Here is a 15,984-nt window from a genome sequence, read left to right on the forward strand (position 1 = left end):
TAACCCCATGGATTTATCTATCCACCATAAATCTTTAGATAGTCTGGATGCAGAAACATATCAGTTAAAATCAATACATATAGTTAAATTTAAATTAATAGGAAAATTTATAAAAGATTAGGGTGTTAATTATTAGAACTTGAAGTAAAATAATTTTAATTTAAACATTCTTTTATTTAATATATTTATAAATAATAAATACATAAATAAAAATAATCTTTTCATCTGATTTTTAATTTGCATAAAAAGAGCTATTTAATAAAATATACAAATTAGTACTTTAATAGTTTCTGTTTATGTTTACGTCAAATTATTAAATTTTTTATGAATTTATACATATTAATAAACTCAAAGGGAATTTTATAGGTATAAAAATCAAAATAATTATTTTATTTATCTATTTGTTAATTCTTTTTAGATTCTAAAAGTGTATCGCAGAAAAATAAGAAACTTATGTTTTAAATAAATTGCAAGAAAATATGTTTGTTTTTTGTCCCTTTCAATTATTTATTTTATGCAGTATAAAATTAAAATAAACTATTATAAAATATTTATAAAAAAATTTCTTATTAAATAAAATTTATTTAAAATTAAAAAAATTACCTTACAAGAAGTTAAGCTAAAAAAATTCAAACCATTAAAAATAAAATACTTTTCTTTTGAAATAAAGATCAATAATTTAATAAAAGGGTTTTATATTATAAAACTATTTGGAAAAAATTAATTGGAACTCTATAAAATACTAAATGTATTAAATTTCCAATTTGGTAATATAAATAAACTAAAAAAATTAAAAAAAGAAATTAAGCTATTAATAAAACAATAAAATATGGAAACAGATTAAATCATAGATAATTTATTAAATCAAGTTAAAGCGCTAGATTTATCTTCATTAAGAGAATATTCTTCCAACAGGAATACGGCAAATATTTGCTATATTGACTCCTTATTTAATATTCAATCTTAATAAAAAGCGGATGAAATTAAATAAGTATATAGCATATTGAGCTAGCAATATTCTTACTAATTAGCAGTTAGAGGAGATGGAAACTGCTTTTACAGAGCTATGATGTTAATGAAAATATTTTATTTAGCTTCAAATAATGACTCCCTACTTTTAGAAAATTTCATTTAGTTTATTTCAGATCTTAAAGACATTTAAATAGATGTATGTGCAGCTTAAGTAGTTTAAGGCTCTGGTCTATAACTTATTTTTAGAATTTTTCTAATGAAAATACTTTCTTGGAAACAGTAGCAAATAAATATTAACAGCTTGATGATAATAAATGAGTACAATTCCTTACCTGAAGTAGACTTTGCTGCATGTTCTATTGCAAGATTTATGATTTATCTTAGCTTTTAAAAATACAAAAGCCATCCACAAATCAAAGCTTTTGTTGACGAGGAGGTTTAATAGGATATCTATAAAAGTATCTTAAAATAGAATGAATACGCTGAAGGAATCATTATTCCTTTAGCAGCACAAGTAATATTTTATTTACATTCAATTTTTATTTTCATATTTGAAGACTTTATTTTATTCTTTTTGAATTCAAAGTAAAATATTCATTTATTCTAATCAAATTAGAGTTTTTAGTGTTAGCTTGTCATTTAAAATATTAACTGTGAGCAAGGATCTGCTTTAAAAATTAAAAAAGATAATATTGTTTATAAACCAATGGTGTTGCAACAACCTGACATTTGCTAAATTCACTTACTCTTTAGTAAAGATCATTATGATTTGTTATTTTTGAATAACTAGTGCGAGTAATTCCCTTTATTTTATAAAATATCATCTACTAAATTTAGTTTAGCTTTACAAAATATAAATTACTTCCAAAATTTCTTACTACATAGAATATTCTATTTGAAAAATCAAAGTAAATCTCAAATTTAAAATAATAATTTCTAAGCATAATAAGTAGAAATTTAGCAAAATTAAAACCAAAATAGTCTTGCAAGTTTTCGATCTTTCTAAAGCTGTAGAGAAACTCCTACAGCGCAATCAAGTAGTTAGCTTTAAAAAGCATAACAAGTGAACCCAAGTTATCCAAATAAGATACAATTAGATTAATCAATCAATATGAAATTGTAGGAAAACAGTAAAACTTAAAATAAAGAAATAAATCTTTAAAATAATTTATAGATAAATTAATAAAATAGTAAAAATCTTTATTTATCAAATTAATCCTCACCTAAAAATAGTGTTGAGTCAAATTAAGAAAATAAAGAATTAGAAATTCAAAAGTGTGTTTTATGCAAAAGGAAAATTTATGGCTTTTCTGAATGTTACTAGATTAAATAAATACAAAGCAACGTAATAGAAAAGATATGCAAAATTTGCAATTCAAAAGCTTCTCAAAAAGAGTAAGAGGACAAAAATATATTAATTATAAATTAAAAGTAATACATTTATTTAAACGTAAATTAAAATTAAGAAGATTAATAAAAAAAACAAAATAATCAGTAATTAAAGCAGCTTACCAAGCCTGAAAATAAATAATTCTTCAGAAATAAATCTGTTTAGCTTGATAGCTAAAGTTTTCCAAATTCAATTCCTTTAAAATAAACTCAAAGTGAGATCTAAAATAAATGGGATAGTTAACTAAATTTTGACTTTAAGAACTTTGATATGGATTTTAAGATTTAAAAGGAAGAAGTCTGCTTATAAAATAGTGCGTTTATGATAAATTAATCAATATAATAGAATACTACTAAAAATTCTATTTAAAATAAAATTAAATTGACTTCAATTTAATTACCTTTAAACATTAAGAAAAATTAAGTTGCTCCCTTATTATTTGAAGAAGAGGAGGAAGGAGAAAAAATAAAATAATCTTCAAATAATAATAACAAGTAATACTTTACAGCTACTCTTAAATCTCCTAATAATGCTGAATTTGGAAATTTATCCTAAAAAGATAATAATTAGAATGCATAAGTTGCCAATTAATTGCAAGAAAATTAAAAAAATGAGATATTTAAGTGTATTTAATGCAAAGGACCCTTCAAATCTCAAAAGTATATATTAAAAGGAAAAAAGATTGCTTTACTCTGTGCAGAATGCCTTGAAGAAATATTAAAAGATTTAAAAAAAGATCAAAATTCTATTACAATAGACGGTTAGAATTATAAGTTTGGAGATTCAATTATATCTAAAATTAAAGAACAAAAACTAATAGAAAAATAAATTTAAAAAAATAACATAGTCAATCCAAATCAATAATTATAAAATGACTAAAAATAATAAGGCTCTAAAAAAATTTAAAATTAAATGTAAGCATTTTGTTCTAAATTGCAGTGCAATTTATGTAACAAAAATGAATATTCAACATATGAAATTAGTGAAGTTTAAAAAGGAGGAAAAGAAATAATACAAAGAGTATGCACAAACTGTGTTTCCTTGTTTGTATCATATTATAAACACCCATCTTAAATAGTTAGCTTTGATAACAAAACATATAAAATAAATGAATTGTTTGGTAAATACATCTATAATCTATAGTTGTACTAAGTAAAAGCTGAAGCATATACTTACTAATAGTTTTTTAATAGAGAAGGACATGAGAAGCAAAAGTGCATTATTTGTAATTCTTTTTGCAAACAGCGATATCCTGTCTTTAATATAAACAATCCTTAAACATAGTAATTGTTAGGACATTTTTGCTTTTACTGTAATTTACATTGCATAAAAGATGGTAAATATTTTATTTTCTAAGAAAATACCTATATACTTGGCGAATAGCTCTAAAAGTATGCTTTTGAACATATGCTCGTTTAAATAGATCTATACAATAAAATTTCTAAATGATTTTAAAAAGTAAAACTTTTAATTCAAAAAAATTAATTTGGATTATTTTTTATTAAATAAAATATTAATAAGAATATAAATAATTTAGTTATTTACTGTAAAAATTTACCATTAAAGGTTATATATCAGTAGTTATTAAGAATTTAAATTATATTGCAATCAGAGATTAAAATAGAAATTTAAAAATTGCCTGTTTAATTTCAGCAAAGCTTAAAAATGAATAGATTAAAATAACTTTTTATTTTCTATTTGCAAAATAAATCAATATATTCTTATAAATGTATCAGATTTTATTTTTTTACTGATTTAAGGAAAAGTTTCCTCTATTTTATGACTTTAATATAATAAATCATGTAAAAAGTTGGCTTAAACACTGTTATTTAGCTCTATCAGAATAGTAGAATTTTATTTCATGGAAGTGTTAATATATTATTTTTGATTAAAATTTTTTAAATATTTTTTAAATTGAGTCATAAATATTATTTGTGTGAAAATTACTATCTTCATTTCAAACATATTCCTATATTTTTAAAACATTTTTAGCAACAATAAACAATAAATCGATTTTTAGTTTGGTTAATCTATTTTGATTCTTAAAAGTTAACTTTGATTAATAAATATATATTGCATTTTCTCATTAATCAAGACTTTATTACAATTAAAAATATTTTTTTTATATTAAGATTAAGTCAACTCAATTTATTGATAATAGAATTTTTTGTAGGCTTAAATAAGAGTATTTACTTAATGTATATTTTATTTACGAATATGAATTATAAATTAAATTTTATTTAATTATTTTTCATAAAAAGTTAGAATTATATATGTAGAGAGTTGGTTAGTTAATTAAATCTATAAAATATTTAGTTTTTTATTAATTTATCATATTTAATTTGGAAATTAATTTGTTTAAAATTGATTAATTGATTGATTAAAAAAATTTTGTTATATTCACTGTTGGTCATAATTTTAAATTATTTCTGATCATATTAGTTGGCAATACAATACCTCTATCTTTTGATGTTTTGGTATTTTAAAGAGTCTATCTATCTATTTGGATGGATTCTTTCTTTTTTTCTATCAATCAATATTTTTAGATAAGAATTAATTAGATTTTATCTAAGCAGATTTTGTTGTAATTGTTATAGAATGAATTCTTTTTGATTGAGAGTGGGAGTTTATCTTTATTTTATTGAAGAAAAGTATCTCAGCCTTAGCTTTAATTATCAGATTTAGTATTATTTAAAACAATTAAAAGATTAAAATTCAATAGACTGACTCTTAGAAATATAGTAGAAGAATGGATATTTAAGAAAATTAGTCGCAATAAGTTGAAAAACAAGAAAGCTTATAGAAATAAGATGAAAATGTAGACAAGTTGAAGCAGATTAGGGCTTCAATTAAGAGTATGGAAGTGAAATAGATCAAAGAATTGAGAAGACTTCTTAGAATTGAAAACTTGCAAAATGTTGAGGAGATAACTACTTTAGAGTATTTAATGATGATTATGAATAACAATGCATTGAGAAGTGCTTTAGTATAATTGTAGAACTAGTATAAGATGATGTATAGGACTCTAGGAGATGGAAACTGCTTCTATAGATCTATAATGTTAAATAAAGTCTTCTGGCTTGTTGAGTAAAAGAGCTGCGAGCCACTTGAATAATTTATAATATAAATAAATAACATTCCTTAATTGCAAACTATATTTTAAACAGTTCCAATAAACGCTAATAGCTTAAAATCTATTTATCTATTGTTCCTATTCAAAATTCTCGAAGATAAAAAGAGCAACAAGTAATTGAGAATGCTTGATATTATTAGGATGTACAATAGCTTGCCTGAAGTCGACTTCGCGAGTGTTATTATATGCAGATAGATGATCTTCAACACTTATGAGTCTTTTAAAGTTCATGACTCTTTTAAAGATTTTCTAGATGATGATATGAAAGAAAAGATAGAATTCGTACTGTTAAGATATTTCTATGAAGCTCAATATGTAATTATTCCCTTGGCTGCTCAGGTAAAATTTTGTGTTTATTAACTTTTATTTATAAAACTTTTTATATTTAATAGACGTTTTAATGCGAGCTTAATATTTAGAATTTTTATTAGCCTGATTAGTATTCAAGCAAAGTAAATATCGAAAAGCTGAATTACTCACCAATCGAAGTAGAAAATAAAGATGCTTAAATGCCCAGTTTCAACCTTATTTATAATGGTGGACATTATGAGCTAGCTATTTTGGATTCTTAAGCTAAAACAGACTTTTACAAAATAAATAAACAAATGATATCATTCAACACTCAATATTCAGACTAGCAATATTATTATTTCATATAAAACTTTATATAAAGATATCAAACAGAAATTATAAGAATGAATAACATAGAAGAAAGTGCTTTCTACAATTAATAAAATGGCTCTAACGAAGAAGAAGAATATTAAACTCTAGATTGGTAAAAATTGCAAAGAAGTGAAGAATACAGAAGATAGAATTATGAAAATTAAAAGTTGAAAGTATTAATTGAAAATTTGTAAAATGAAAACAATTAGGTGAAACAATAAGACGACAAGCTACAACAAAAGCAATAGTCGAACTCTCAAATAGATTCTTAATAAGAAAAAAACTCTAAAAACTAATAAAATGAAATACCTATTGAACTAGATGAAAAAAATTAAGTAAATAAAACTAATTAATATTAACCAAAAATTTAACAAAAGTCATAATCTTCTTAATTTGATTAAAACAATTAAAATTTATAGTTTCAAAATCTTCCTTCAAAAAATTCTATGACCAATTAATAGAATAACTCAGGAGAAAATGACGTTAATAATATGAAATATGACTAATAAGATCAGCGCGTATTAGACTTTTAAAACATGAAAAGAATATGTGTGTAGTGTAATAAAAAACTTCCATCCGATTTTAAATATCCTTTTTTTGTTCTCCCTATGGATGAAGACATACCAGATAATGTGGTCCTAAGAATTTGCACTGACTGTTTTATTGATCTTGCTAGTAAATATCAAAATGACTAAGAATTCATTGAGGTAAATGGCAAACTATATCAATTAAGTCCAAGATTAATTGGCGAATTAATTTCATTCATTTAATAATCAAGTAAAAAGAATTAAAAAAACTGACCTAAATCCTAAATTGAATAAACTTAATAAAAAATAAACAAATAAATAAATAAATAAAATTTAAATTATTTTTATATTCGATTAATTGTTTTTATTTTAATTTCTTCTTAATTAACTTTACTCAAAAAAAATCAATTGAAATGTATATAATATACCACATTTTATACTTAGTCCATATTAATTTAAAATATATGCTTTTTTAATTGGACATCAAAAATACACTGAACATAAATATTAAAATATTGTCAAATGTTTTAAACTCAGAAAAATGAAAATAATAGGTATTAAATCAAATTAATACAAAAGTTTTTTTAATAAAAGAAATTAATTGTGATTATTTAAAAAAAATAGCAACTTTATTTACATCCTTTGAATAGTTAATTCTAATAAAAGTTATATGAAAAACATTATAAAAATATATTTGTGTTTGCTATTTTAATATTACGTAAAGTTTTGGGTTTTTGTATGTAAATTATGCTTTATCTACTGTTATATTTGACTGGAATCATATGTTTATTTAAATTAATTAAGTTAACTGATCGTTTTTATTTTTTTTTGAGAATTTCAAGATTTAAAAAAACAAACAATAAGAAATGGAAAAAGAAATGTTCGGACTTCACTAGTAGTAAAGATTCTTTTTGGAAGAGTATAGTAGCAATTTAGGAATGGAATTAAAGGAGATGAACCATAGAAGAGGTCAATCATTAAATAGCGAAATAGATCTTTCGAAAGTTCACAATACCAGCGTTTAAAAAGATATTACCTATAGTAGCAACAACATTGCGAAATTATTACCAGAATATTATAAAAGTAATAGTAACAATATTAGAAATGATAATGAATAACTTATGTAAAATAACTTGGAGAATACTAATATTTAAATTACTGTCAATGAAAGGGCATTTACAGCTTAGTCTTTCCAAAATATTAAAACTGAAAACATAAATAATTAGGAAGATAATAAAAAATATGATTAGATATAAAAAAAGGCTTCGAATTAACAATCCTAAATATAAAAAGGAAAGGCAGCAAATGATGATCTTAGAAAATAATAAACTAAATCTAGGAAACAAGCCTAAAATATATTAAATATAACAAACCAAAAGTTTTAAAATATGAGTTTGATCTCTAAAGTAATGAAAAAAATTACTTACTTCTACTAAATGTATACTTCGAAAGGACGACTGAAGTTTTTAGAGAACTCAAAAGTTAGAGATATAATTAACGATAGCAGTGAGTCAAATTAAGTAAATTCCTCTCTTTTCTTTTAAATATTTGATATAGCAAACAAACTTTTAAGTCTCTACGAAGAACTTTCAAACAAATACATTCCACTAATAGATGCTTATGGAAATGTTAACTTGTTCTTGCTAACATTTTACTTACTATACAATTTCTCATTCTTCTATTTACTTTCTTTGGTATTAGTTTTTGATATGCCCTCAGATTTTTTTGAGTATATTTACTTTCTGACTGGAACTCTTTGGATAATTTAATCGCTTCTCTAGATCAATACAAAAATCTACAAACCATTTGAGCCTGAATACAAAAGGAAATAAATTTTTATTAATTACATAAAAAAAAGATCATTTTTTGATCTTTTACCAATTGTAATTGTATTTTATCTTCAATTTGAGCTGGATGCAAATCTATTTTTGAAGTGTTTACTATTTATTAAATTAAAAAACATAGTCACTAACGTTTATGAAATACAAAAGCAACTATGCATGATGTTTAAAAATTATTTCTTCATCAAATTGGTTAATTTGATCTTGTAACTCTTCTTAATAGCTCATATTCTATCTGTTTCATGGTACTTGTTAGGTTTATTTGAAGTTAAATATATGAATGAACCAAAAACATGGTATGACGATGGAATTTCTAGTGATTTAGTATGGTGGAAAGTGTATTTATCTTCAATTTATTGGTGTTTAACTTTGATGACTACAGGTTCAAACATAGCCACTACAGTATCACAAACAATGTTTACTTGCATATCAATGATATTTACAGCTATAGTGTATGGTTACTTAATTAATGTTATAGGAATCATACTTTCAGAACTTGATAAGGTGAATGAGACTAAAAATAGAGATATCAATATTGTTAATGAATATATGAGAACAAAGAACATTTCAAGGTTAAATATTTTTTAATTAACTTTTAATAATTTAATAAAATCACATACATAATTTTGGCAATATTTTAATTAAATCAAATTATTTTTCCAGCTTTTTCAGTCTAAAATATCATTAAAATATACATTTACTCCTCATTAATTCTTATATATTTTTTCAGCATAAAGTAGTGAAAATTTTCTATTTCTAAGAGTTTTCATAAAAGTGAATAAATATTTTTTTTTGTAGCTTAAATAATTAAATAAAAGGTATTTAAACAAACAAACAAACAAAAAAATAAATAAAAATAATTTTTGAATAATTTTTAAATCTATTAAAATCAATATTAATTTTAAAATTTGATTGTTTTTTTTCAAATAAAGGACTTTAAGAACAAAAGTAAATATGGATATCGAATATTACTACACAAATAACAAATCTGATGAAACAGAAGATGAAGCTGAAGTTTTAAATAAGCTACCTTAAGAACTAGTTGATGAACTACAGATGGAGTATAGCTAACAAATTATTTCTAAAATAAATTTTATTGCAGAAAATTTCAGCAAGTAATTATAGGATGACCTTGGATACGTATTTCAAGAAGAATCTTATTTCCCAAGCTAAACAATTTACTCAGAAAAAGATACTATGAATTTATCTATTTTTTACATTTTATAAGGAGAAGGTAATTTGTTAGTTACTTTGTTAATTAATTTCTTCCTTTTTACAAATTTTATTTAAATTATTTATTTTTTAATTCAAATTTAAAGTTACTTTACAATAAAAAATTGCTGATGACCCAAGTACTTTAAAAACTTATAAGAATCTCAAGAAGGGATAGATATTTGGTGAGATTTCTTTCATCACAGATTAGGCTAGGGAAAGCACAGCTATCGCTTCAAAATATACAAGAGTAGTTAAAATCTTAAGAAATGACTTTCTACGTATCATATAAAATGATACTAAAGATTTTGAAATTTTTAAGTAATTGAAAGATAGTATTATGCTTTATGAATCTTTTAAAGAAATAGATGTGAATTGTAATATATGTGGTAGCTTCTATCATCAAGAAATTAATTGTAATCTAGTTCATCTTTCTAAATAAAATATGTACTTTTCAAGTATGTTTAATCAAAGATAGGTTCAAAGTCGCTAAAAGCAAACAAGGAATAAAGCAAAATTTAATTCAATTTTAAAGTCTCATTTAGTTAGAGAAGGAGTAAATAATTTTGTGGAGACATATTAGGAAAATAGCGTCAATAGTGAATAAAGTAATTAAGAAGATGATTATGAGGAAGAAAAATAGAATTAAGCTTTACTTAAATAATAATCTACTCGCCAATCATAAGATATTACAAGCGTCAAAAAGTAAATTTTAATAGAAAACTTGTAAAGAAGACCCTCACAATTGAATAAAATGATGTAGTCTCCTTAAAGTAGCTAATTGATGAATAATCAAGAATAATCACCCTAAAATTCTAACCTCAGCATCGGTGAGAAGGTTGGTCATAGTAATTTCACTAAACAAAGTTCAATATTTGAAAAATAATAGAGTGAAAATAGATTACAATCTGAATAAGAAAGGAAAAATTCAAATCAAAGTATTTAATACTCTGTCTAAAACTTATAAATAGAATAACCTCAGATAATTTAGCATAAAGGAATTAGTCCTTGGCTTTTTGAGCAGATCAAAGAATATGATTATTATTTTCCCAAGGGTAATTCAAAGTATTTTTTCGCCAAAGCAAACAGGTTCATAAGAAAATAGATAGCAAAATTAAATAAGTAAAAAAAAAATAAGTGAAGCAAATTAGTAAGTAAGCTAAACAAGTATTTAATTATAAAATGTATGTTAGCTTTCTTTTTATATTCCTCCTTTAAACTATTTATTCAATTTGTTAATAAAAAAAAAATATCTACCTTAATCACATGTTTATAAATTTTAAGAAAAATTAAACTTAAAATTTAAAAAATAAATCAAAAAGAGTTATTTAGATAAAAAATAAATATCTAATTTGAATGGGATCTAAGGATTTACAGTAATTTGTTTTTTTTCTCAAAAATAAAAAAATATTGTTGCTATTTAATAAAAGTATAAAAAGATTAGTTAAGTATTTGTTTATTTTTTTTACAAGTTTTAAATATAAATAACACATTTCTTTTAGTTTTTACATTTAATGTATTAATTCTTTATTTTTTTTTGTTATCATGCTACTATTTTTGGTATATTTATAAGTCTAACTAGTTTTTTACAAATTAATTTTTAAAGATATTTATTACTTTTTAGATATTCATCTCTATTAAAATAAAATAATTTAATATATTAATTTTATTGAGAATTTGAAAAATTTTTATTTAAAAAAAAATGTGATGGATGGATGAATATAAAATCTCCACAAAAACTTTTTGGTTAAATGTTTTCATTTTATGTTTTTAATTTTCCTAATATTTTTGTTTGATACTGTAAGTGTAAAAATTTGGAATGCTTACTTCATAAAAAAGTCAAGACTGTTTAACTATGTAAGGGTCTATAACAGATTTTATATTTAAAAAATTAATTAACCATCATTATACTGATTGCTTTATGTTTAAAAAAATTTAGTTAAATATTATGATTACATACAGAAATATTCTTACTCAGCATATACCTCTAAAACTTTTATATTATTGCAAATTTTTATTTACTAAATTAGCTTCAATAAACTTAATTCACTTATTTGTGTTTCACTAATTGAATATGAAGAAAAATCATTAACTTAGTTGACAATAAAACTTTTAAAATTCTACTTAATGCGTATATGTAATGACTTTAACTCCTTAAAATTAGGAATGTATGAATTGAATTTATTTAAACCGTCATCTTTAATCTAATTATTCCTAGTTTTATTTTAATAATAAAAAAAATAAAATAATTTATTTATTTATTTTTTACGAAAAACTGATATTAAGATGGTTGAGTTTTAAAAATTAGATAGATTCCATGAGAGAGTTTATTCCATTTTCGTCTATTTCATTTTAACTTTATAAAAATATTTGATATATTTTAGAAATAAATTGACAAATATATGTAAAGCTAGTAATTACTAAAGTAGTAAAGAAAGGTTTTGCAAATTTGTTAGATAAAAAAGGCTTTTTCCTAATACACCAATTGAATCATGTGAAATATTATTATTTCTAATTATATTTAGAATAAAATTAAGAAAATAGTGAGTGAGTATCTGAAATTTTTTTACTCTAGCCTTAGTTCTAATTATTCTAATTAAATCAGCTTAGATATGTGTTTTCCTAACATTGAAACTCCTTAGTATCCTAGTGAATTTGATCTTGTAAATAATATTAAATATAATGAAATTAATATTATTGATTGATTAATCTTACGATAAACCAAGTACTAATTTCTTTAATTTTTTGGACAATTATAAGTTACTACCAAGTTAATCAATTGATGTATCAATTAAACCTATTCCGCTTTTTATTTAAATTTATTAAATTTTTTTATAAAAAATGATAGTTTTATTTACTATTAATAGAACATCAGTTCTTCAAGATTCTAAAATTTAGAAATCTCTACATAAGTATTATTCAAGCTCTACAAATGATGATCATTTATTTTTAGCTTTTAAAAATATCCACTACTTTAAAAGTTGATCATTAATTGAGTAATACTGTAGCATTTTAATAATTTATAAGCATTTTTATATGTATTTTTCTAAATATTAATTCTTAATTTCTTTAAATTATGACATTTGTTTAATTGATTTCCAAGGTCAGTCATTTCAACTTCTTCAAAATCACTGTTGGATTACAAAAATAAATTAAATTATTTTCTAATTTAAATTAAACTTTTTTTAAATCCAAATATAATATAAAACTATATATTTTAGTAAAATTAATCTATTGAGGAAGTTTTACAGTTAAACTAAATGCATTATTAAAATAAATAAATAGTTTACTCTAAAAAATTAAGCTGTAGTTTCGTCAAGCTCTTATTTTTATTTATTTCTTCTGCCAAATTGTTTTGACTAAGCAATTCAATACTATCAATTCTTAATGTTCAATAATAAATGAAAGTATGTTTAATAAATATATTTAAAGCTAAGAATTTACTTAATTAAGACCGATTAATAGTCTTAATTTGGATAATTTGATATCGACTCTTTGAGTAAATTAAAATTAAATAATTCTTCACCATTTCCCTTTCTAATATTTGTAATAAGTCTAACAATCAATTTCGCAAAATATAAATATGATACTTGAATTATATGCAAAAAAAGGGATAATTATGGGTAGACTAATTTAAAATAAAATATTTCTATTTATAATTGAATTCACTGATAAATAAATTACTTTTTAATTTGTTTCTTATATAATTTAATCTTATTTTTGCATCTTATTTGAAGAAATTGTTTTATTTTAAATAATATTTGTAAATATTAAATTGAAATAATAATTAACACTAAATTAATAATACTGATAAGTGCTATTAGAAACTTAATTCATTATCATAAATTATTTAATTTTTGAAATTCTATGTAAAAAAGGATATTTTATTTGCTTGGTTATTAAACCATAGATATATATATTCTATGAACATTTTTTTGTATTTTTTTTGGTTTATTATTATTTTCTAATATGAGTATGTTAGTTAATAAGGAATTTCAAATAACTCTTGAATTTAAAATAATTTATTTAAATTTCTGAAGCATAAAGTTTTTAAATAAAACCATGTACTCTCATTTATAAAAACTTTCATCAGCTCATAATATAACCTATTCAAAAATCTAATTAAAAAATTATATATAAAAATATTTTCTCAGATATCTTTTGAATTTATATAATACATAAATAAATAATTGGCTGTTTCATATAATAAATAATTTAAAACTCCTCAGCTGAATGGTTAAAATAATAAAATTTTAAACTTTACCTTTTTATGTTTTGTAAAAATATTGCTCCTAAATGCTTTTTTGTAGTATTCAAAATTTATTGAAGCAATTATTATTTAGCAATCAATAGAAATGCCACTTTCAAAATAAAAATTTAAAAATAGTAAGAACTTAATTTTTTAAAATTAATTTTACAATTTACTTACTTATTTTTTTATTAAAGATCAATTTGATATATTTAAAATAAAATAATCAAATAAAAAAATTTATTTTTTATGATAATCAGTAGAGAGAGTATGAAAAAATACATGATTTTTACAAAAATAACTCAACATTTAAACTTGAATAACTGCTGAATTCCAGCATCATTTCTTACTCTACACTTAGCAAAATTATTTGAGAAATTACCTTATTTATTGTCTATTTTTTTAGTTAAATGTAACTTATTTTAATGGAGAATTTATTTACAGTAGTTTGTTTTTTTACTCAAAAATAAAAAATAATTTCTAAAATATATCTAGTTTTTAATTAATAAAAGTATACAATAATAAAATAATTGTTTATTTTTTTACAAGTTTTAAAATATAAATAACACATTTCTTTTAATTTTTACATTTAATGTATGAAATATTTATTTTTTTGTTATCATGTTACTATTTTTGGTATATTTACAAGTCTAACTAGTTTTTTCTAAATTAATTTTTGGAGATAATTATTACTTTTTTGATATGTTTCTCTATTAAAATAAAATATAATAATTTAATTTATTAATTTTGTTGAGAATTTGAAGATTTTTCATTTTAAAAAGAAATATTGATGGATGAGTAAAATCTGCACAAAAAATAAATGTTTGGTTAAATATTTACATATGATACTATAAGAGTAAAAATTTGAAATGTTTACTTCATAAAAAAAGCAAGACTGTTTAACTATTTAAGTGTCTACAACAGATTTTATATTTAAAAAATTAATTTATGATCATTATACTGATTACTTTATGTTTAAAAAATTAAATTAAATATTATAATTGAAACAGAAATATTCTTACTTAGCTTATACATCAAAAATTTTTATATTTTTGCAAATTTATATTTACTAAATTAAATTCAATAGGCTCAATTCACTTATTTGAGTATAACTAATTGATTAAGAAGAAAAATCATTAAATTATTTAACAACAAAACATTTAAAATTCTACTTAATAAGCATACGTAATGATTTTAGCTCCTTAAAATTAGGAATATATGAAATGAATATATTTAAACCATCATCTTTAATCTAATTCTTCCTAGATTTATTTTTTAAAAATATAAAAAATATAAAAAATAAAATATTTAAATTTTTACGAAAAGCTGACACTAAGATGATTGAGTTTTAAAAATTAGATAGATTCCATAAGGGAGTTTATTCCATTTTTACTGATTTCATTTTTACTTTTTAAAAATATTTGATTTATTTTAGAAATAAATGGGTAATTTATGTAAGTATGTATGTATGTTTAAAGTCAGTCAGTATTTACAAAAATAATAAAGAAAGGCTTTGCATATTAGTTAGATTAAAAAGACTTTGTCCTATTACACCAATTGAATCATTTGAAATATTATTATCTCTAATTTATTTATTAATATTAGTTATATTTAAAATAAAATTAAGAAAATACTGAGTGAGTATTTGAAAATGTATTACTCTAATATTAGGTCTAATTATTCTAATTAAACCAGCTTAGATATGTGTTTTCCTAACATAGAAACTCCTTAGTATCCTAGTGAATTTGATCTTGTAAATAATATTAAATATAATGAAATTAATTATATTGATTGATTGATCTTACGATAAACCAAGTACTAATTTCTTTAATTTTTTGGAAAATTATAAGTTAATACCAAGTTAATCAACTGATCTATCAATTAAACCTAGATTACTTTTTATTTAAATTTATTAAATTTTTTAATAAAAAAATGATGGCTTTGTTTACTATTAATATAACATCAGTTCTTCAAGATTCTAAAATTTAGAAATTTCT

At 21.4% G+C, this 15,984-nt stretch overlaps 4 protein-coding genes across 4 annotated transcripts; 3 read left to right on the forward strand and 1 right to left on the reverse strand. All coding sequences in view use genetic code 6, as the record gives it.

The window, feature by feature from the left end:
- Positions 1-829: 829 nt before the first annotated feature.
- Positions 830-3,811, forward strand: TTHERM_00008680 (hypothetical protein; the record flags this gene model as incomplete). Its single annotated transcript, XM_001008151.3, has 2 exons — positions 830-1,486; positions 1,589-3,811. The coding sequence occupies 2 exons, from the start codon at positions 830-832 to the stop codon at positions 3,809-3,811; spliced, it is 2,880 nt and encodes a 959-aa protein (XP_001008151.3).
- A 1,192-nt stretch (positions 3,812-5,003) lies between these two features.
- TTHERM_00008690 (peptidase C65 otubain protein) lies at positions 5,004-6,958 on the forward strand (the record flags this gene model as incomplete). The annotated part of the gene is made up of 2 exons (XM_001008152.2): positions 5,004-5,834; positions 5,888-6,958. Exons 1-2 carry the CDS (start codon positions 5,112-5,114, stop codon positions 6,956-6,958), a joined length of 1,794 nt encoding a protein of 597 aa, XP_001008152.1. The 5' UTR covers positions 5,004-5,111.
- Positions 6,959-7,551: 593 nt separating this feature from the next.
- On the forward strand, positions 7,552-10,879 carry TTHERM_00008700 (cyclic nucleotide-binding domain protein; the record flags this gene model as incomplete). Its single annotated transcript, XM_001008153.1, has 3 exons — positions 7,552-9,098; positions 9,459-9,760; positions 9,846-10,879. 3 exons carry the CDS (start codon positions 7,552-7,554, stop codon positions 10,877-10,879), a joined length of 2,883 nt encoding a protein of 960 aa, XP_001008153.1.
- Positions 10,880-11,281: 402 nt separating this feature from the next.
- On the reverse strand, positions 11,282-13,575 carry TTHERM_000008718 (hypothetical protein; the record flags this gene model as incomplete). Its single annotated transcript, XM_012795642.1, has 13 exons — positions 11,282-11,372; positions 11,566-11,655; positions 11,713-11,802; positions 11,863-11,952; positions 12,008-12,094; positions 12,160-12,249; positions 12,309-12,398; positions 12,454-12,543; positions 12,597-12,869; positions 13,029-13,121; positions 13,183-13,275; positions 13,329-13,366; positions 13,423-13,575. 13 exons carry the CDS (start codon positions 13,573-13,575, stop codon positions 11,282-11,284), a joined length of 1,368 nt encoding a protein of 455 aa, XP_012651096.1.
- Between the last annotated feature and the right edge of the window lie 2,409 nt (positions 13,576-15,984).

The sequence above is a fragment of the Tetrahymena thermophila genome (genome assembly GCF_000189635.1).
Source record: "Tetrahymena thermophila SB210 genomic scaffold scf_8254803, whole genome shotgun sequence".
Lineage (NCBI taxonomy): Eukaryota > Ciliophora > Oligohymenophorea > Hymenostomatida > Tetrahymenidae > Tetrahymena > Tetrahymena thermophila.